Genomic DNA, 22,014 nt, shown 5'->3' with positions numbered 1-22,014 from the left:
TTTGGCGCACTCTCACGTTCGATTGCGAAAGGAATATTATAAGATTACAAGGTTTTTATGTAGTTTTATGGACGTTTTTGTGTCGGGCGCTATTGACTCTCATATAAGGATTTCGTTGGACTACGAACCGGCCTCCCGGGTCTCCAGATGCACTTTGAGGAATAAAAGACTACTCCAGAGTATTCATCAGCATGAAGGGTGAGTCAATAATGACTGAATTTCATTTTTTGGTGAACTATTCCTTTAAGTTCTTTACTAACAGAGAAAGTAAGTTTGGAGTTGTGACGAGTCGTCTGAGGAGTCGAGACCGTCCTCCTGTTGTTTTATGCAGCAGATTATTATGATGATGACCCATAGTTACGTTTTGTTGCTAGGGGACACCTAGTGGTCACGATAATTATGACAGGAGCAGAGGAAGACGTGCGGTGCGGTGACGTAGTATAAAGAGCAAGAGCGTGCAAGGTTGGATGGGTCGGTAAAACACAGGCATGAGTCGGGTTTTATTTGAGTTATTATAGTAACCATGACAGCAACGGACGTCAAATGTGGAGGAAGTACTTTCTATTTTTATTTTTTTAACCAAAACACAATCTTTTCCAAATGGTTTTTGTGCCTGAACCTAATCAAGGCATTACTGTTTTCGTAGTAACTATAGCGACACTTGGTACAATAACAGGTTTATTATGGCAACCAGTGACAACCAAGTTGCGGTGGAGGAGGAGACGCTCGTAGCAGAAGCTCGGATGAGTCTGGTCTGGTGGTTCGCTCTGTTTTGCTGTGTCACTCCTCAGCTCTTTGCACTCTAGCTGCTTCGTCACCCCCGCACTGACGTCGACCGTGTTTATTCTGTTGCCATACGATCAGATATCATTATGGTCCCAGAGCCGATACAAAGAATGAAAATGTGGCAGATGTGTGGACACAGCTGTTGAGTGAAGTGTGTCAATATTTTTATTGTACCTGTGCAGCCCTGCAGCTCCACACCCAGAGCAAACGCACTGCTTTTTTTAGATTGTCACGATAAAACACGTATAATACATCACTCATGCATATTTTTGAAGCTGAATTTGATAAAAGCTGAATTAAAAGTTTTCCTCTTTTGTGATTAAAAGTGTTTGCAGAACATGAGTACGTTATGTATGCATGCACTGCACTTGCCTTATTTTTCTATATTGCACTGTGGACATTGTCCTTGTATGCATGTGTGTGAGAACTTTTGTGTGTGTGTGTATGGGACTTATATATCCGCTGCTAAATCTCCAATGTCTTGGTCCACTCTAAGCGGCAGGAGAGGGCCGTCACATTTGGATCCATCTATTTATTCATTATCTATTTAAACTTGCACTTGCAATTGAAAAACTGGCACTTTATAGAACTCATGCTGACTTTACTGCACTTTATGTATACGTATGAATGTGTATATGATGTGAATCACTGTTCAACTCAACTCGTATTTTTTATTTTTTCTTAACTCTGCCTCTTATTCCTCTGTCTGTTTGTTTATTACCTGCCAAGGGACTGCGGATGTAAATTAGCAGGCCAGGCTTGCTACTGTAACTCCGACACATTTACATTTGTATACACATACTGATGTTCATTACTGTAATGTGTATTGTCCCTTTCAAATTAATAAATAAATAAATGAAATAAATAAATGAGCACTCATGGCCAGAGCCCGATGCAGACTGCAGTGTGTCCTGGTTTACAGACTGTAACAGATTGTGATGTGGTGACTGTTCAAATCCTCCCACAGCTGTAGCTCCAGTCCAGTCCAGTCACTGGAAAGCACCACATTCAGCTGCAGTGTTTAAACACGACAAAAAGTCAACATGACTGAGTGTCTGCAAAAAAAAAAAAAAAAAAAAAAAAAGCTCAGCTGTGTGTTCAGGTTTTTCTGTTTGAACCTCTCGGGTTTCAGCCTGAAGAAAGAAAGAAAGAGAGAAACTTCCTGGTGCTTTATAGACGAACATCAAACTGAGACGTCGCCTCCTCCGCCGTCGCCTCCGCCGCCGTCGTCATCGGTGGCAGCTTTAAGCCTCGAGGAGTCTCCCCTGTCACAGGCGTATCAACATCAAGTGTGTGTGTCTGTGTGTGTGTGTACGTCGTGCGCTCTGTGTGGTTTTATGTTTCCCTCTGAACGGAAGCTGTGCCATCAGTGCGTGACTTGTCAGTGACATCATCAAAGCCAGACCACTAATTGGTTCCCTCTGCTACTGCTGCCCTGCATCTGACTGTGTGTTTATGTTTGTGTGAGTGTGTGTGTGTGTGTGTGTGTGTGAGTGTGTGCGTGCCCGCGCAGGGTTGTGTTTAACATCTTGTCCACCCATGTGTGATTGTTCGCTACATTGCGATGAAGCTTTTTAAATTTAAATGAGTATAAGTGAACTTTACAGACAGTCGAGGCTCTGCGTTACACAAAACCTCTTCCCTATTCAGGCACACACACACACACAAGCATGGCACACACACACGCGCACACGCACACACACACACACATTGTCCGTCTCCTCCCACTGAGTATCATATTTCCAGCTCCAGGCCTTAGATATGGGACCACACCCACTCCCATCATGCATTGCAGCACACAAACATACATAATTCTCCATTTATAAGCTCTTTGTGGGTGTCAGTGTTTAATGCTGGCATCATTTGACTGAATCTCTTTGTGCATACATGGTAGAGAGGTGTGTGTGTGAGCGTACATGCGTACGTTCCTATGTGTGTGTGTGTGTGCATGCAGACAGGTCAGACAGAAAACTACAGAGTTGGTCAGTCTGGTGTTAAATCCTGCATGAGTGTGTGAGCGTCATTCTTCTTGTCTTGGTGCTTCTTTTCCAGTAACTGCAGAGGTGTGTAACGCAGCTCACCTGTGTGTGTGTGTGCGTTTTTCTGTTGCTAAGGATAGAAACGTGATTTTTTTCTTTATTGATTTGTCTCCGTATGAATAAGGAGAGACATTTTCATTTTGACATATTGACTTCAACAAAAGGGCAAATAAAATAAAATAAAATAAAATAAATGTATTGACTTGTTGGCCTCCATCTAACAGTTTTCATACAGCTAAAACATCAGATTTGTTTTGAAGAAAACGAAATACCACCATGATAACGTCTTACAGTATATGACGAGGAGAAGTGAAGTTTTTATTGAACGTTTACAGTGTCAGCGTTTCTATCGTCCTCAGACAACTGGAGCGTGATGACGGCTGGTTTTTCTGGTCAGATTTAAGCAGCTCGAAGCCTCTTTTTTTTTGGTTTCGGTTAGATATTCAAATATTTTGGAAATAAAACATTGATTTTTTAAAATACCAAAACCACAGTTTTTCCCTGAGCTGGACAAAAACTTGTCAATACAACTGTTTCTATCAACATGCACATTTTTTTTTATATTAGTCTCGACAGTCAGAGAGTTACGACGGCGTATAAACATCAGGCTCCGTGATGACGTCGTGGCTCTGGGCTGAAGTATTTCCTTATTGCTGAATAGTAGAGCATGATGAGATCCTCCACTGCAACACAAATTTACATGTTTTTTTTTTTTTTGCAAATTGTTTCTCATTAATTTATGACTTTATGATGTGAGAAAATAGACACTGGTACAAATGGCCCTAATACATCGGAGCTCGTAATAGACCACCACAAGTAAATACAGACAAAACAAATTAGGCAACAGGAAGAGCACAATTATTGTCTCATTGCAAGGCAACCAGCAAAAGCCCAGGGAAATACAAATTCCCATGTAAGAAATGGACATTTGTCAAAAAAAAAATCTATTTTAAGAAAAATTCACACAGAAAATGGAAAACAGGAAAAAAAAAATGCAGCACAAACTGTATCAACAAGGAATCAAACTCCAGCTCAGCACAAAACGACCCAGCGAAGGGGGATTACGAAGCAGCAGCACTGACAGACACTACAGCTGTTTGAACATGTGGCCAGTTTTATTTTTCACAATGATTATTTTCCCCCTTCTCTCCGCACATTTGATGACAACAGTGCTGATCCCAGTGGAAACAAAAACAACGTATAAATCGTAGAATAACAAGAGAGTTCATGAGCAACGAGGGGATAAACACATAAAAAGCGAGCAGCAAGTTGAACTGACTGTGTGTCGTCAGGTCTAAATTATATTCATAATTGGTTCAGCGAAATCATTTGTGAAGTGAAGATAGTTTGACTGTGAACTTATTTCCACTCTCTCTCGTCTTGTAGCTCCGTCTGCAGGATTTGCATAATATTTCCATAACCTGTGAACAACACGGGGACCAAGCTCTGGGTCTTTGAGTCCTGCAGTGCAGAGAGACTTTGCATAGGAACAGTGCAGCTCATGTGTGTCCATTGACTCCCATAACGAGCTACACAAACTGCCAGTGATCAATTATGTTACAATAGAGAAGAAAAGTTTTTAGTTTTTATTTTATTTTTGAACATTGTGTCTAATGAAATAAATATATAAGAATATTTGATACCTTTTTGCACTTGTTTTCCCTCAGTTCAGTTTGAGATAACTTAATGAACATTGCAAAACAAACACAGTGCACATTTGGCTGTCGGTGTCATGTGACGTGTGTGTGTGTATTGTGTAAGTGTGTTTATGTGTGTCCCACTGTGTTGTTTTGCAGCCTCTATAATAACAGGGTGGGAAAGAAAGCCGAAGAAGAGAGAGTGATCATGCAGTTGGAGAGTACCGTGCTATTATACTTACGTTGCTCTGGCAGGTGGTGTGTGTTTGTGTGTGTGTGAGTGAGTGCCTGTGTGTGTGTGTGTGTGTGTGTTAGTGTGTCAGACAATAGGCCAGAGGACGTTAGGCTGTATTCAGTCTGGGATTAGGAACAGAAGGCCAGTAACGTGCTTTATCTCCACCTGCTGCTGTCACACCTGACACACACACACACACACACACACACTGATTATAGCTTCACACTCCTCTCTTATTGTCTCCTTTACTTCCCTCTCTGTCTGTTTCTCTAGTTGTTTGTCTGTCGCTCTCTTTACATCACTTTCTCCATAGTAGTTTTTTATTATTTGTCTGAGTTTGACATTAAAAAGCTTTAAATATAAAATACCTTTCACCAACAACAACTTTAAAACAAACAGTTTGAGCCTTGACAGATAAACACATTTTATTAAAAAAACAAAACAAGTTAGTTTTGATAGAAAGCCGTTTTGGGAGGATGAATCACATCGTGAGTGTAAATTGGCAGCTTGACGAGCACCGTTGAGTTTCCTTTATGTATCCAGTGGTTCTCTAACATCTGTCTATGACACTTAAAATCAATCTCGAAAACGTTTGTGCTGAATAAATCACTGTGACCTCCTGCAAGAGTGTGCGGGCAACCCTCTCTTTTTCTACGTTACTTAAAATCAATCTACCATCTGATTTATCCACCATTTATTTATTTATTTTATTTATTTTTATTTTCCGTTTTTTGTGGCAATGTTTATTTACATACAACATTGCCACAAAAAACGGAAAATGCGATGCATGCAAGACATCTAGCTTCAGCTAATTTGCAGACTTTGTCCCTGGTCAGGCTTTGGAATAGGATAAAATATACTGAATACAATAAATGCAATGATCACATACAGTGAATAAATACCATGAATAAATGAACACAGCATTTACTCAGTGGTGTCTCCTTTTAGTATCTCAGGGTCTTTTCAGCCAGAACCTCCAATATAGTCACATATATATAGATAGATACTCCAATATGAAATTAACAACTCACATGGTGTTCATGTATTTAAAGCTGTTACAGTGCACTTATCTAATTCAAGTGTTGTTGTCTTTGACATATATATTGCACTGCTAACATTCAAAAAGCTGATGGTGTGTCAATATGACGCAGTCCTACCAAATGTATTATGTCGCTGATACTTTGATTTTCTCTTTTCCGTCGCTGCTCTCCCATCTTTCAACGTCCGTTTCATTCACACGAGGTCCATGCTGGAAGAAGCGTTGACTTGTGTTGTTATGTCTTTGTTGTTGGCAGTGAAAGGGCCGTTGTGTAGCTGTGTGTGTTTGTGTGTGTTTCAGTGTGTGTGCTGTGCTGTGGTGGGAAGGAAGAAGCATGAATCAGCAATGATTAATGTAAGATGCAGTTGAGTGCGGCTCATTGTCCTGGCAGCTTTCGTGACGTAGTTTTTATCTTCTTCTCCTTGAAAGTGTTTTATGATCTCGTTGGAGAGAAGATCATGGATGGATGATCGCCATAGTGACGGCGTCTGGTGCGATTAGGACAAAGAGAAGGAAGAGAGAGAGAATGAAAGAAGAAGAAAGACAGACATCTATGACTGGCTGCTGAGTCAGACACACTAATGGACATTAATTGTGTGAATAATGCACACACACAGATTTCCAGATATACACAACGGCTCATGTTTTATCTGACTGACACGCACACATGCGCACACACATAATGGAAATGCATAACGCATATACTCTGCATACATTTAAAGGGATAGTTCAACATTTTGGCAAATTGGCCCATCGCCATAATCCCTATAGTCATAGCAGTAGGTTCGTTACCTTTAATTGTCGGTGCAAGCTGTTTTTAGAACGGCGGAGCAGAGCCGTGAGCTGCTCAGAGCTACGCTACGGAGGCTAAGGGAATTTCTTGGTTTCCCTCATCAAACTCATCAAATACACAATCCAACAACTCCAAAACGCTCTGGTGGACAAGTTGTGACCTGACAGAGTTGTTTAAGGGGTAAATACAGAGACTGCTTGCCGAAAAACTGCCTTTGACGGTAACGCGCATCAGTGGTTTTGCATGAATTTGCCTCTAACAACTCTGTCTCGTAACGTTCTGTTATTATCTCAGCGTGGTGAATGTGCAGGTCACAACTTGTCCACCAGAACGTTTTGGAGTTGTTGGATTGTGTATTTGATGACTTTCATGAGAGAAACCAAGAAATTCCCTTAGCCTCCATAGCGTAGCTCTGAGCAGCTCACGGCTCTGCTCCGCCGTTCTAAAAATAGCTTGCACCGACAAATAAAGGTAACGAACCTACTGCTATGACTATAGGGATTATGGCAATGGGCCAATTTGCCAAAATGTTGAACTATCCCTTTAAGAAAAAGACAGATAAAACAGAGAAAAAGATGAATAGGCGAATTCAAAAACGATGTTTACATCTTTGTGTTGTTTATTTGTGCATGCGTGTGTGCGTGTGTGCGTGTGCGTGTGTGTGTGTGTGTGTGTGTGTGTGTGTGTGTGTGTGTGTGGGAGAAACAGACTGTCACAATTCACGAGGCTGAAACACTGTTACCCATTGTCTTCACACACCTCGTGGGCACTGGTCAGTGTGTGTGTGTGTGTGTGTCAGTGGGCAGTTGTGCTGACTAGATGGTTGGCACCAGGCTGAATGAGCGGCACCGTGCCAACACATCCCTCTCGATCTGCGTCACACACTGTCTGCCAACACACACACACAGACACACACACACTTTCTCTCTCTCTCTCTCTCTCTCTCTCTCTCTCTCTCTCTCTCTCTCTCTCTCTCTCTCTCCCCCCCCCACACACACACACTATAGAAAACACATACAGTAGCGTGTGTGTGTGTTTTGATCAAAAGGGAAAGATGCAAACATTCACTTTTGTACCTTTTAGGGTTAGGTTTATTTGTTTTGCACAAAAAAATGCGTGTATAACGCTGCGCAAGGAGGAAACGAAGTCCTAGTGAACTTGTACAAGGTTCAGTAAGACAAAACAAGAGACAAGCAGACAACATACATGAGCTACACAAAAGACAAAAGATCAATAGCAGCAGGAATTAAGGTACTTGAAACAACTAACAGCAAAAAATATGTGACAAAAGCAGAACAATGACAGAGAAAATATAGTTAAAGAGTGAGTAGGGAAAGATAATTATTTGGTTCCTTCCTGACGAAAGTAAATTTCCTTCAGATTCTTTTTAAAAGTGCAATGGGAGGAGATGGACCTCAGTGATAAGTTTAATTCAGTCCAGAGCTTGGGGCCTCTATTGGTAATGTTGAATTGATGACTTGATGTTCAGGAAGACGGTAAAAATAAGCTGTTGTTACTACGTTTGATAGGAATGAATATCTGCAGTCGGAATAAAGACATGATGAAAAGTAATAGGCAGATCTTGTTTCCTGTTAATAAACTTATGGATGAAGAGGCATGTTTGATAGGCATTCACCTTATCAATAGATAAGAGAGTCGATATTTCGAAAAGATATTTATATTTTATATTTGTAAAAGTGATGTTTTGCAACTCTCTCATCACGTCTGTCACACAACCTGACAAACATGTGACCGTCCACATGCAGAAATGATGTAAGACCACACAACACACTACACACACACGACCATACACACACATATGTAGGATGGATGAATGAAGGAAAAACCAATATAAAGCGTCGCAGTGAGGCGTGGTCGACTCTGAGGACCAACGCAAGTTATTACTTATATCAACCCAAACTCAGTTTTAAAGCAGGTCTGAATTTCCACTGCAGTTTACCATGCTTGCTTTTCTTATTCACTGTGTGTGTGTGTGTGTGTGTGTGTGTGTGTGTGTGTGTGTGTGTGTGTGTGTGTGTGTGTGTGTGTGTGTGTGTGTGTGTGTGTGTGTGAGTCTTGGTAAATGGATGTGGGGGTTGACATGGTTCTCTCTCAGAGGAAGTCTGTGGTTGGGCCATTTCTACATATTTTCCCCTCACACACACACAGACACACACGTTTTCCCTATCAGGCCAAATGAAGCTTTCTTTTAAAAGCAATGTGCAGCCTCACAGATGTGGAACCCATTTCTCTCACATCTCCCTCTCTTTCGCTCTCACACACCCCAGAAAAAACATTAATGCGAATAAACACATAAAACCCACAGTCTCTTGGGGTGCGGTCTCTCCCCTGCTACCCCGGTGCACTGTGGGTAGCTGTGGTAAAAGAGGTCCCTGTGAGAGGCTGCCCAAAAATAGCCTGAGTAAAAAATGCAGGAACGTGGCAATCGCCCAGTGTCACACAGAAAAATCCAGTCATCTGTGTGTGTGAGAGAGTAAGAGAGCTGTTTCATTTTGTTAATTTATTCCTAAATGCTTGTTTACTCGGACAAAAATACCACCTAAAAAACTTTCTACCCTGGGAAAAAAAACAGACGGCCTGATTCACCGCCTCCCGCTGTCGGTCGTCTCTTCCTCCTGGAGAGTCGAGTCGTGGGAAAGAGGACGGCTACGAGACGCAGAGAGAGAGAGAAACAGACGTTTGCCTCTTCCCACCACACCTCTCCACCTTTAACTGCTTATTGCTCATTTAGGGTGGGTGGGTGGGTGGCGGGTAGCAGAAGAAATGACAGAGGAGAAACTGTCAAGCTGGAAAATGAAAGTCTCTCTGCTCTGTTTTAGCTCTGGTTTGGTCTCCACCACTCCACCACATCTGGATCTTCAGCTGCTAAATGCACCAATCACGAACTGTCTGCAGGATTCAGCTTCATTGATTGTGTGGTAGAGACAGAGCGGCGAATGAGTCAACAGCGAATCTGCAGGTTATAAAACCAAAAAAAAACTGAGTTAAAAGATGCCAAAATACTCCACTAAGCTGAGTTTAGGCCTTTTTTAAATACAACTAGTCATGTGATCCATTGTTGATATTATAGTAATTATAACAGCTGCTGGAGTTACGGACAGTTTAGGTTGTGAACAAAGAGACATCCTGTTCTCTGTTCTCATACTAAAGATTCATTGTGTGAACATACAAAGTTCTCGTTTCCTATATATCATGTTGTGTTTCTTAGTTTTAGTTCCTAGTTTCTCAGTAATTTAGAAGAGGATGAGGAGTAAGAGGGTGTGCGGGCACTCTTCAGGCTCATACAGATGTTCACCGGGCGTCAGAGGAGCTAACTCAGCAGATCAGATGAGGGGCTGCATAACAGGCAGTTTGATAAACAATTGCCTTTAAAAAAAAAATGCAAAACTAGTCCAGGAATTTCAGAAAAAAAGAACAAAACAATACACAGAGCTGGAAATGAGCATAATAGATCCACTTTAAATGACACCGGGAAAAAAGATCCCCTCCACCCCCTCCACCTCCCCTGACAAAATTTGAGCTCCTGCCAAATGTTGAGAAATAGTTGAATTTGCTCCACCACGTTGCAGCAGCGTGGATTTACCTCCAGCAGCGGAGAAATCCAAACAGAGGAGCGGTTCTGCGATTCCTCAGATGTACACATTCCCTCACCTCACGGCTGTACACACAGACATGCACACGCTCACATATTTGGTGGTTAAAGTCTGCAGCCCCTCCTGGCACAGAGCCATGTGTAATATAACCTGGAGTGCAGAGGCAGAGGCAGACAAAGCCTGACTGACCCTCCTCTGTCTGTCTGTCCGTCTGACTCTGACTCTGACTCTTTGTGCATGCATGAGGAAGAGAAAGTTGTTAATAGAATATGAGTGAGCACTTGTAGTGGCCTTATTATCACGTCTATTTCCCCCCTCCTGCTCTCTCTCATTCACACGCAGACAAAACAGACTCGGCACAAGGTCAAACAAGACGAGTGGTGGTGGTGGTGGTGGTGGCTTAGTATCGGTCTGCTCGTGTTGTCCGTGCACCTTTTTGTCCGTATTATCAGACTTAACTGGAGACACATGAGGACCGAGGCAACATGACATTTGTTTTCAATAGATAAATAAGTACAACAAGAGCTTCAAAGCAGAGCAGGATGAGCTCATCACCGAGCACGCAAAAAGATCAGAGTCAGATTTGAGTTGTGCCGGTGTGTGAACAAGGTCGAGCTGATCTGGGGCAGAGGCCATAACCCATAACCCAGAATGACAAAAACCAGCAAACACATATACACACATACACGCACGCACATTTTAAAGATGCACAAACCTCACACGAGCGTGCACATGCGCACATAGCTGCAGTACAGTATGTGAATGCACCTCGACACACACAGACACAGAGAAAGAGAGAGATTTACTAGTCCACACGCTCCGTTGTGCAGGAGACGTTTTGACGTAGTTGGTGGTTTTTCTTATTCACAGCAGTTAGAGCGGGGGCAGGAGGGAGGGGGAGGCCCAACACAGAGCTTTGTATTATTCTGGAGAAAACGCGCTGACGGTTTCTGATTTAAGAAGTGTAATTTTGTGTGAAACTCCAGGTCATGTTAAAGCTGCTGCTGCCGCTTCGGGCAGGATCACTGTACGGCCAGTACTGTTACCAGAGTCATGAGAAACACTGAATGGATCCCTGTGTGTGTTTCTAAGAAAGGGCATCAGATTTCAGATTGTTTATTGGTTAGGTTTGTTTTTAGTCTAATTTATTTTTAATATGACACGCTGCCAGATTAGTTTAACATCTCAAAGATGGATTTTTAACTTTACTTAAGTCTCACAACTAATTGCAAACTTTCAAACGTTGTACAAATGAACTGTTGCTGGCATTAATCTCTCTTTCTCTCTCTTCCTCCCTCCTTCCCTCCCTCTCTCTCTGTGTCCCTGTCTGTCTTTGCAGGTCTATTTAAAGGCCCCTATGATCTTGAATGGCGTGTGCGTGATCTGGAGAGGCTGGATCGACCTACAGAGGCTGGACGGGATGGGATACCTGGAGTACGACGAGGAGAGGGCGCAGGTGTGACACATGTTGAGGCGTCTTCTATGTCCACATCCACTTCCTCTTTTCATTTTACCTTCATCTTGAAATTGTATTACTTCTGTCCTGTCCTCAACTTCTTTGTAGGGATGTCACGATTATAGATTTTCTTGGTACGATTATTGTCAGAGAAATAATCGCGATTATTATGCATCAATAAATTTCACAAGACTTTGAATGTGTAAAATCAAATATAGTCAAAATATAATTACATTACTAATCTCTTAATATAGGACCAGTTATTAATCCCCCCGGGGACAGTGTTTGAAATATTTAAGTCATTAATTGTCATTTATACCAAATGTTTAAGTTAATTTTAATCATTTTTTTACATTACAAATGACACGCTAACATTTAAATTCCCACCAATTCAGTGTTACGTTAGATAAATGGACCAGTATCCGTGCATCTTCCTTTACTTTGGTGCCACATCTGCCCATATGGTTCCGACATAATCTTTTTTCGGAAAGTGGCGGTATTTAGGAATCTTTACGATCAATTAATTGTCCTCTGGGATTAATAAAGTTGATCAAATCAAATCAAATCCCTACTTCTTTGTGATGGAAAACAACTCTCTTTCACTCCTTGTTTTCATGTGTGTGTGTTTATGTGTGTGTTTGTGCAGCATGAGGACGCTTTGGCCCAGGCGGCTTTTGAAGAGGCTCGACGCAGAACCAGAGACTTTGAAGACAGAGATCGATCACACAGAGAGGACCTCGAGGTGAGAGGGGACTTATCCACTTATCTGCTATCTCAAACACAATGGGGACTGTCGCTGGACCGTGTAGCTCCAACTGCTTCCTCACTAGACTTATCTCAGCCTTGCAAAGCCAGACAAGACTAAAACGTTTTCCGTGGCACGCACTCAGAATTTGGTGCAAGGGAAGGAGGAAAAACATGAAGAAAGAAACGAGCTGTGAAACTAAAGAGCTTTGTTTCACTTCAAGCCTGTTGTGCATCTGACCACAATTATTTTGACTGATGGGGTGTAGTCATAAGTGCTCTTGCTCCTCTTCTTCAAACGAAAACCACACCCTACAGTGAGAGAGAGAGAAAGAGATTCAGTGTTGGATCAAACACACCCAGCCTGAGTTCGCTGCATGGGACATCACTGGAGCTCAGTAAAAACAAGAATGCGAAATGAACGGATAATTCACACGAGGCTTTAGTTTCAGTTTCGCTTCAGCTCGTGTGTCCCAGACAGTAAAATGCAGATCTTTGTTTTGTCTATAATTGTTTGACAAAGTGAAATTAAAAAAAGTTTTTTCGGGGGCCTGGCTTTGCAAGACTTAAGACTTAACCTAACTGGAAATTTTACAATCTTTGGTTCATAAGAACTCAGCATCACATGTGCAGCTTACTCACCGTTTCTCTGCTGCTAAGAGAACTGTCTCTTATTAAATGTAAAAAGTCAAATTTTTCATCCAGTTAATTTCCATAGCCTCTTAAGTTATAAAATATATGATGATTGGTGTTTAGAGGAGACTTAATTAAAGCCACAGAGTCAAATTTCCAGTTAGATTTTCTTTGCTTAGCGCTTGGAGTGGCTTTTAGGTTTGTGTGACGTGTGATTGTGTGCTTCAGTTACTTCTTATTTAAAATAGACCGTTTTCACAGTTTTTGAAATGATAGGTTTAGTGCATGATCAGTTTGATGATAATAAATCTAATCTGATAATTTGACTTGATTTGATATTAATTAACTATTGAATGACTGGTTCAGTTGTGGTGTCAGGTGTCCCAAAAGCCTCAGAAGGGAAAGTAGTTAACTCACACGAAAGAAAATACTCAAAATGTAAATTTATCTCACAATTTGTCCTAACAACAGCTCATGAATTGCGTCTGATTAATAAATGAATACGTTTGTGTTGTTTGCAGCGTCTAACATATCATTTAGATTCACAAATTCTCCTGTCATAGGTCTGAATTTCTGTAACTGTCCCAAATGAAATGGAAATAATCACTTGAGACAAACTCACTTTCCCGCCAAAGGCTTTGGGGAGATCAGTGGCATCCTTCCGAAGTTGACGCCCTACGAATGAACCCCAAAATTGTTTATTTTTTTAGGACCCTGTGGTTTCTAAAATCTGGGACTGATGACACACAGACAGACAGCCAGCAGAAAAGAACAGGGTCTGTGTCCTTCACTTCTCACCATCTATCACACTGTCATGCACTAAACCACCCTGTGTGTGTGTAAGTGTGTAAGTGTGTGTCCACCTGTTTAATTTATAAATGTGCATTCTTGTTGTGTTTTTCTTTTGTGTGTTTGTGTATGTGGCAGCTGTTTGTTCATGTATGTATATGTGTGAGTATGCGTGTGCATGTGTCTGTGTACTGTATGTTCATGACTGTGCATGCGTTTCTAATGAATATAATGAGTATTATATCTGCTCATGCTTATCTTAATGCCTATTTTAATGTCATATCCAACTTGCACAATTTGCACACACACATACTGTATATACACACACCCACACACATGCATACACACACTTGCGGTGCATGCTTCTGCAGAAACCAGGCAGTATAGGAGAAAGGCACTTGGAGAGAAACAGAGGAGAAGAGAAAGACAGGAAAGAGAGGCATTTATTGAAGGTCGTCTTTCATCTGACTGATCTCATGTTTCCTCCCCGAGGCTGTCGGAGGAAAAAGAAAACCTCGTGTCTCTCGCTGAATCAATATAAGCGCCATGCTTAAAAAAACACACACAAAAAAAAACAGAATTTATCATGTATGTGAAAATTAATTCGATGTGGTAGTAAATATTATTTAGATTAGAGACAAGCGTGGACAGATGGAAGGTAGCGAAGAACAAAAGCTTCCTTTGGGTCTTTCACCCTCGGGGAGTTTATAGGAAATTTTAGCCTGTGCTTTGGCACTTTTTTTATTGCTGCTTTAGTGCTGCTTTCACTGATTTCCCTTGAATTTCTTATTATGTTACCCGTTATTAATATTTAGTGCAAAGGGCAGACAGGAAGGCAGTATTAATGGTAGATTTGGAAGGAATGAGGAAAAATGTACACGGCACATGTTTGAAAAAGCAGACATACGCCCACAGCTGTTGTACTGTAAGAGTGCGTAGGGATAATTATGTTGTCTATTTGAAGATAGAGGTTATTTGTCTCATGCACATTAATCAGCTGGTTTTCTGTGAATATCTTTAGGAAACCAATAGTTATGTCACATTAGCAGGTAGATTTTATGTGTTCAGATTGGAGGCTTTGATAAAACTTTGATGTTTTTTGAGCCACTTCCCCCCTCAACACTGTGCTATACTGTACTGTACGGTACTGTACTGTACTGTACTGGGCTGTATCTGTGTCTGTGTTAATCAACATTGGGAGGCGAGACAGTTTAACAGCAGGGACTAAAATATGTACACTAATAAACACACATACATGTGCTGACATGTATGTGTGCCGCCGTCCCAGATACCAAAAATAAAGCTCTGAGAAATCCAGATCACAGCACATACAGAGGGATGTGGGTGACATTACTTCACTTGATGTGTTTACATAGAAAATATTTGTTTGCTGTGGTGTTATTGTGTAAAATCACACCAACAGAACCTTTAAGTGAAGAAAGAGCCTTTACATTAGCCTAGATGAGAGATGAGAAGTTCACTTTAATTAACAAATTATAGATATATGGATTGTTTAATCTGTACGCAGGCAGGAATATGAAGGCAACAAGTCGTATTTTTGCAGCTGTAGTGATTCCTGGAGTCTCAAAACCTTTACCTCACACTACAAAAGACTCCAGTTGAAAGTTTTAGCATTTTAATCAATGAATCCTGTTTAGGGTCTTTTTTTTTTATTGCTAATGAATTCACAGGCCATTTTAACACAGGTGCCTCTTTATTGTTTTAACTACAATTTAAAGAGGCCAACTTTCTCTGAAAGCCTTTTCTCTCCCTCCACCAATATGGTCTATAAAGTGAGTCACGAGCAAAGTTTGCACTCTCTTCTTTCCTCTGAATGCAGTTTTGTGAATAATGAGATTAAATGCTAAGGAGTAAAGTTAAATCAATCAGTATTTCAAAGGAAGCTCTACTTACAGTATTTCATGTTCGAAATGTGCGAGTTTAGAGCAGTTCTCCCCAGACGTCAGCTATTTAAAGGTTTTTACTCCAACCAAACATCGATCTCTTTCAGGATTTTGGGGTTATGACTGATTTATTCTTGTCATACTGGTTAGGACTCCAAAAGCCAGATGTTCATAAATTAAAAAAGAACATAAAAATATCTTTATAAATGCATCATAAAAATGCATCATAAATTTTAAAAGTATGTACTTGAATCCCGGCCCTTTTCAGGCTGTTGTCTTTCATTCATAAACTGGGGACTGTCAATTCATTGTATGTTCAAATATATGAAATAAAAATGCCTTGGAGAGAAATACCTCAGATGATTAGAAAAGTCAAATGTGTTTTTTAAAACGCATTTTTAGAGTTCAGATTGACAGAAGCAGAAATCACAGTATGAATCCAGAGATCTGCTCTGAGATGTGTTTTTTTTTTTTTGGGTGTGACTGATGAACGTTGCCGAATAGCTGTAGAGACACAGCGTCAGCATATCTGTGGTCTGAACTCCACCTCTCCTCTTCTCCTCCTCTCTCTTTCTCTACAACTCTCTTTATCTCGTTAGCTGGCGATCTAGTTATCTCTCTCTCCCTCTCTCTCTGTGTAATTTAAAGCCGCAGTTAAACTCCACTGTTTATCAGATATAGAAGACAGAAGGTAATAATCCAGTATAATTTATATTTAACACCTGAACAAATCATCCATATAACAATATTTAAACTATAGACCTCTAACTCAGAAGAGGAAGAAATCCTCTGGAGCTTAACAGTAGCTGTACTGTAGTATCCCTATGATCACCATTGCTATATGATCAATAAGAATCATATTTTATAAAAAAAAATGCTGCAGAGGGAAATTATGGCGCTGATGTTTATTGAGTTGTGTAGGTTTCCCTCTAATAAAGCTCAGCATGTGGGCGCTCGCTGAATATAAAGACGTCGTTTCCCCTCTCAGCTGCTGAGGCCTTGTCATTCTGGCAGATACAACATTTTTCATCCAGATGCAGCGATATCCAGTCATTCAAGGTCAGAAGGTAGCTGTCAGAGTGATGGATGGAAAAGCAATAGATTGAGAAGAAATGCGTGTTTTAACTCCACCACACACACTCTCGCACACGCAAACACACACACATGCACAACCTCCCGAGTGCTCAGCAAAAAGAGATTTGGTGGTGAATGATGAGCTCGCACTGAAAGCATTAATATATCATTAGTATTGATTGCCATCAGACCCCCTGCTTTGACTTATACACACACACACGCACACACAAACACGCACACACATTCACAGACATTCAAATACCGTACAGGCACATATATGCACCAAATCGCAGATACAGCAAATCTACTTCACTACACACACACACACACACACTGCTCCAGTATTGAGTTGTGGTGAAGCAGCCTATAGTGGCCGAGCGAGCTTCCATCTGTGTGTGGATCAATACAGAGAGCTCTCCTCTTCCTCCTCCTCCTCCTCCTCCTCCTCCTCCTCCTCCTCCTCCTCCTCCTCCTCCTCCTGCCCTGATGATTAGCGAAGACCACTCCCTTCTACAATGACCGGCACTACTTAAAGCTGTGTCCACAGTCACTTTGCTGCAAATAGGATTGGTTTGATTACATTTAAAATCTTGATTGAACATCTAATTACTGTAATACTGTAAACAGGAGAACTAGCATTTGACAAATAGATTATGTCAGAGGTCTTCAACAGGGGGTCTGTGACCCCTAAGGGGTCCGCAGAAGTATTGCAGGGGGGGGTCATGAAATTTTTGGTTGATTATACAATTTTTTTTTTTTTTCTGGGCAAATTGAATCCCAGACAAATACAAGTCCAGTTGCCTACGATTCAATTTGCCCAGAAAAGAACGATGACCTGGATGAATGAGAATATCCATAGACATTATACAATTTTGTTTCCACATTTATGCTTAAATAAAAAACATCAATTAGAGTAGCTTGTATGCGTGATTATCATGCAAGTGACAGACATTGTTGATATAAGAAGGTCTGTTATAAATGACAGTGACACGGCCACCCTACTCACTGTATCTTTAAAATAAAAAACATGAATATATGAACCTGTGTATTGTTTGAATAGCTTAGTATTTGAATCTTGGGTATGTTTATACATGGTATTAGGCCCAGTTTAATTTAATACACAATTTTATAATAATATAAAGTAAGTAAGTTCTTCATCCCTCCATTAGTTTAGGGGTCCTTGGCCTGGAAAACGTTGAAGACGCCTGGATTATGTGTTTAATTAGTAGGGAATAATGTAGATTATTGAGATGGTGCACGTGGTCTGAGTTTTTAAAAAATGAAGTGAAACTGAACAGATTGTTCCCGCAGCAGAGAGCCACAGTGGTGTGAATCATCACATGTTAATGTTATTAATCCCACTGATCCTCTGAATATGATCAATTTGGCAACAATCACTTGGTAAAAAAAAAAAAAAAAGAGGTTTCTGAGGATAGTAACGTTGCCATGGTAGAGGTCAGGAAAATGTGGTCAAAAAGGCAAAATGACCTGTAAAGTACTAAATGAACAAATTGAATGAAATGAATTGGAGATGCCCCTGAAAACAAAGGAGCCTTTTGTGAGTTGTGTTATCTTTAAGAGCTGTTTACTCACCAGTCCAGGAGAAACAGTGAAGGTTCAGCATCAAACTTTCAGCTCTTCTTATTCTCTTCTATCACTTCTTTTCTATTACTTTTCTATTACAGATACGAAGTCGCTGTAGCACAGCTATTTAATTAAACATCTATAGCAGCAACACCAACACACCACCGTCCATTTGGAGACGTGTTTCTGTCAATCTGGCCGTATTCCCTCTCATCTTTTAGCTCCGTTTTTTGTCTCCACCAACTCCTCAAGGGGGGGTGGGTGGGATATGATGAGTATGATGAGACTATAAATTCTTCACCACGTCGTCAGCCTTCCTCTACATTCTTACCTTCTGCCTCACGACGTTGGCTGTGAGCTGCTCTGCTGCAGAATCATCCATTATGAACTTTATTCCCAGAGGAGACTGGCAGCACACAAACACACAGTCACGGCCTTGTATAAGCACAGATGGTGCTGTAATGAACAATCAAGTGTTGGTGACTGTGTTGGTGTGAGTCGGCTTTGAAATATGGAAAAAAAAAAAAATCAAGTGGCGTTAATTGAGCCACGCATGAATATTTGATGGCAGCAGTTTTGATAAAGCTGCAGAAAGCTTTGCTACAGGAGACAGACACAAAGTGGAGTCAGTCTGGCTGTGAGGAGTCAAAATGGTAGCATGACATACTGTATGTGTGTGTGTGTGTGTGTGTGTGTGTTTGTGTGCATGTGACTGTGTGTATGTTGCTATTATGGTGAGTCATTGAGATGACACAAACTACATTCCTGTTGAACTAAGCAAACCCCTTTACTATCTCTGTCTGCAACTCTGTCTGCTCTGCTCTCTGCTTCACCTCTGCCCACACTTTCTCACCTCCTCTCTCCCCCCTCTCCCTCTCTCCTCCCTCTGCCATCCCACCCCCCCACACCTTCCCACCCCCTGCTAAATTCCCTCAGCTCTCACTTAAGTGTAAACATATAACCACAAGTATTTTTTTCGACAGCAGGAGCAGGTTCATGCCACGAGCTCACAAACACATACACACTATACCCAGTCACGGAATATATTTAAAAGTCTTGTCATGCTGATGGCCTCTAATGATGACCTAATGATCCCTCGGTGCATGTGTGTGTGTGTGTCTGTGTTTATCTGTGTCAGACAGCCTGTATGTCTGCCAGTTTATATGTCTGTCAGTCTGTCTGCCCCTCTGCCCGTCTGTCTGCCAGCCACCTTGACTAAAATATCATCATCAGTATAAGTGTATAAACAGTCACACAGAACTTGTTACAAAGCGTTCTGGCTTCCTCTAGTGGCAGCGAGGGGAACTGCAACTTCAACTTCTTGCAGTCCTAAAATAACACATGAACCAAGTGTGCATCGTTATTCTCACATTTAGGCTCCACTTGACACTTTTCTGACTCATCTTGACATTTACAAACAGAATATTAACACTTACACTCAATTATATTAATGAACAGGCTGATTAACGGCTTATAACACACTGTTGACTTGCTGTAAGCAGATATGAGGCCATGTCTAAGTTTATTTTGTCCACGGTTATAAATGGTGCTATGAAGCATGGTATGATTTATTTGCTATATAGCCTTGGAAAAAAATATCAGTTCTGTCTGTCATTAGATTGTTTCATTAGGTTAGATCATGTCCTAAATTCTTTAAAACTGCAGAACACAGAGACAAACTTGTATTACAGACAGACTTGCAAACATTTCCCATGCAAAAATGTGCCGTAAAACCCATGACAGGACATAAACAATTTCAACTCTTTATGTAAAACATCTTGTACATAGACCTAATTTCTCAACACATGTTTATTACACACATCAGTTACAGTAATATCTGTCATTTAGTTGGTTACAATGATGAATAATTCAAGCTTAAATCAAGCTTGTGTGTCAGTAATCAGCTATCTTATTAACATGATTATCCTGAACCCTTCAGACAGATGATTTTCTGGAGCTCAGGTGACCTGACAGCAAAGACACAACCCTATAATAACATTTACAGCCAGTAGGTTCTTGTCGTAGGTCCACGAGTTGTGTTCAGGTACCAGGCGGGAGGAGAGCTCTGATATATGAGCTGATAATCGGCCATAAAGACAATAAAGAAATCAATAACTACATGTTAAAAGACTCCTAAAACGACCATTAAAGGCTGTTATAAGGCATTAGTAATGATTTATGTGCTATCATAAAGACTTTATGTTTAAAGTATTCTTTGATCAATATAACAATCAGGTAAATGCGACTGATGCTGAGAATGTAAAAGATACTATTTATAATTTATATAAGATAAACACAAGAAATCAGGGGGAGCTCTTCTGTACCTTAATTTTTAAATTGTACTTAATTTATTTTATCTTTCCCTCTGGTCCTTCTCCTGCTTTCCCTCCCATTTCTTTCTTTCTTCCTTCCTCTCTTCTCTGTCCATCTTTCATCCTTCCATCTCTCTCTCTCCCCAGTCCAGACGACAGCAGGACCCCAGCCCTGGCTCAAACATGGCCAACGCTGATGTGGAGCACAAGATGCGCTGAGGAGGGAGGAAGAGGAGGAGGAAGAAGAGGAGAAGGAGGAGGAGGAGGATGACAACGATGATGATTATAAGGAGGAGAGAGGAAGAGGCAAAAAAAAAAAACCAGGGCTGGCACTCTATTCATTTTCAACACAGTCAACTGAGGAAAAACAAATCAAAAACCGAAACTGCAGTTGTAGACCAGTTGTTCATCGTTATTTCTGAACAGGCTTTTTTTTTTTTTGCAATATTTGAATGTAGACGACAATAAACCTCCTGAATTGATTGAATTGAAAGTGAATAAAAAGCCAGAGAAAAGAGATGTGGCCACAACAGACCTGGGCAAAAAGTACTCAAATATATTTTGATACAGAGGAAGGAGCACGAGCCGTTGATCTAGCATTATATCGTAAATGTGACACATCCAGAGATGGAATCATTGCAGTTGCAGGAAGAAGCAAGAGAAGATGAGAAAAAGTATATTTTTTGTCCAGGTCTGAGGGGATTTAATACGTCAGGGTAGTTTTAAGTACCAAAAGTATATTTTCTATTGATGTTGAGATGTTGAAAATAGAAACAGAGACAGAGAGAGAGAGAGGAGGTGAATATGTTATTAACAGGGGAGGAGGAAGAGATGCAGAATCTTTGTTTGGCTCAGGGTCACGGTCGGGGCTTATTGGTCAGGATCACCAGTAGAGCATGCATCAAAAGTGAGGTGTTGACAGTCTGTGAAAAAAAACAAACAAAAAAAAACAAACACGATTTTGCATTGTTCAGTGTTGTGCAACACTTCACATTTGTGAACATGCCCTTGTTAACCCCCCACTCTACCCAGCTCACTTCCTTGAAACCTGCTGTTTTCTGAGACCAAAGTTCACTTTGCTGGAGAAGGGGAGGGAGAAGGGGGGGAGGTGGGGTAGGGCGGGCAGGGGGAGGAAAAAGAGGGAGTACATTTAGTTGCATTTTAATAAAAAAAAAGAAAAAAGAAAAGAAATAGATGGCAGGTGGGAGGAGGAGAGCATCCACGGAGATGTTTGCCAGGTCGTATAGAGGTCAAGACGTGTTTGCTGTACTATAATTTGAATATATTTCTCTAAACATCACTGATGGTGAGATGAGAGACGCCCACAACAGAGGAGTCACAGGTTATGTAGCAACAACCTACCAAGGCAGGACAG

At 41.0% G+C, this 22,014-nt stretch overlaps 1 protein-coding gene across 2 annotated transcripts in view; it reads left to right on the top strand.

Annotated features, from left to right (window-relative positions):
- cbfb (core-binding factor subunit beta) overlaps positions 1–21,206 on the top strand; it is a 35,173-nt gene extending 13,967 nt beyond the window's left edge. The window contains exons 4-7 of one of the 2 annotated variants that reach the window (XM_083974023.1): positions 11,483–11,599; positions 12,246–12,341; positions 13,687–13,752; positions 20,787–20,864. In XM_083974023.1, coding sequence (XP_083830149.1) covers positions 11,483–11,599; positions 12,246–12,341; positions 13,687–13,716 — 243 coding nt within the window. In that variant the 3' untranslated portion in view covers positions 13,717–13,752; positions 20,787–20,864. Of the gene's footprint in view, positions 1–11,482; positions 11,600–12,245; positions 12,342–13,686; positions 13,753–20,786 lie in introns of both variants that reach the window. The other variant, XM_083974022.1, reaches the window with a different exon arrangement.
- Positions 21,207–22,014: the final 808 nt, after the last annotated feature.

This window comes from Trachurus trachurus, assembly GCF_905171665.1.
Source record: "Trachurus trachurus genome assembly, chromosome: 6".
NCBI classification, from domain to species: Eukaryota; Metazoa; Chordata; class Actinopteri; order Carangiformes; family Carangidae; genus Trachurus; species Trachurus trachurus.
This window is presented reverse-complemented; position numbering and strand designations above follow the sequence as displayed.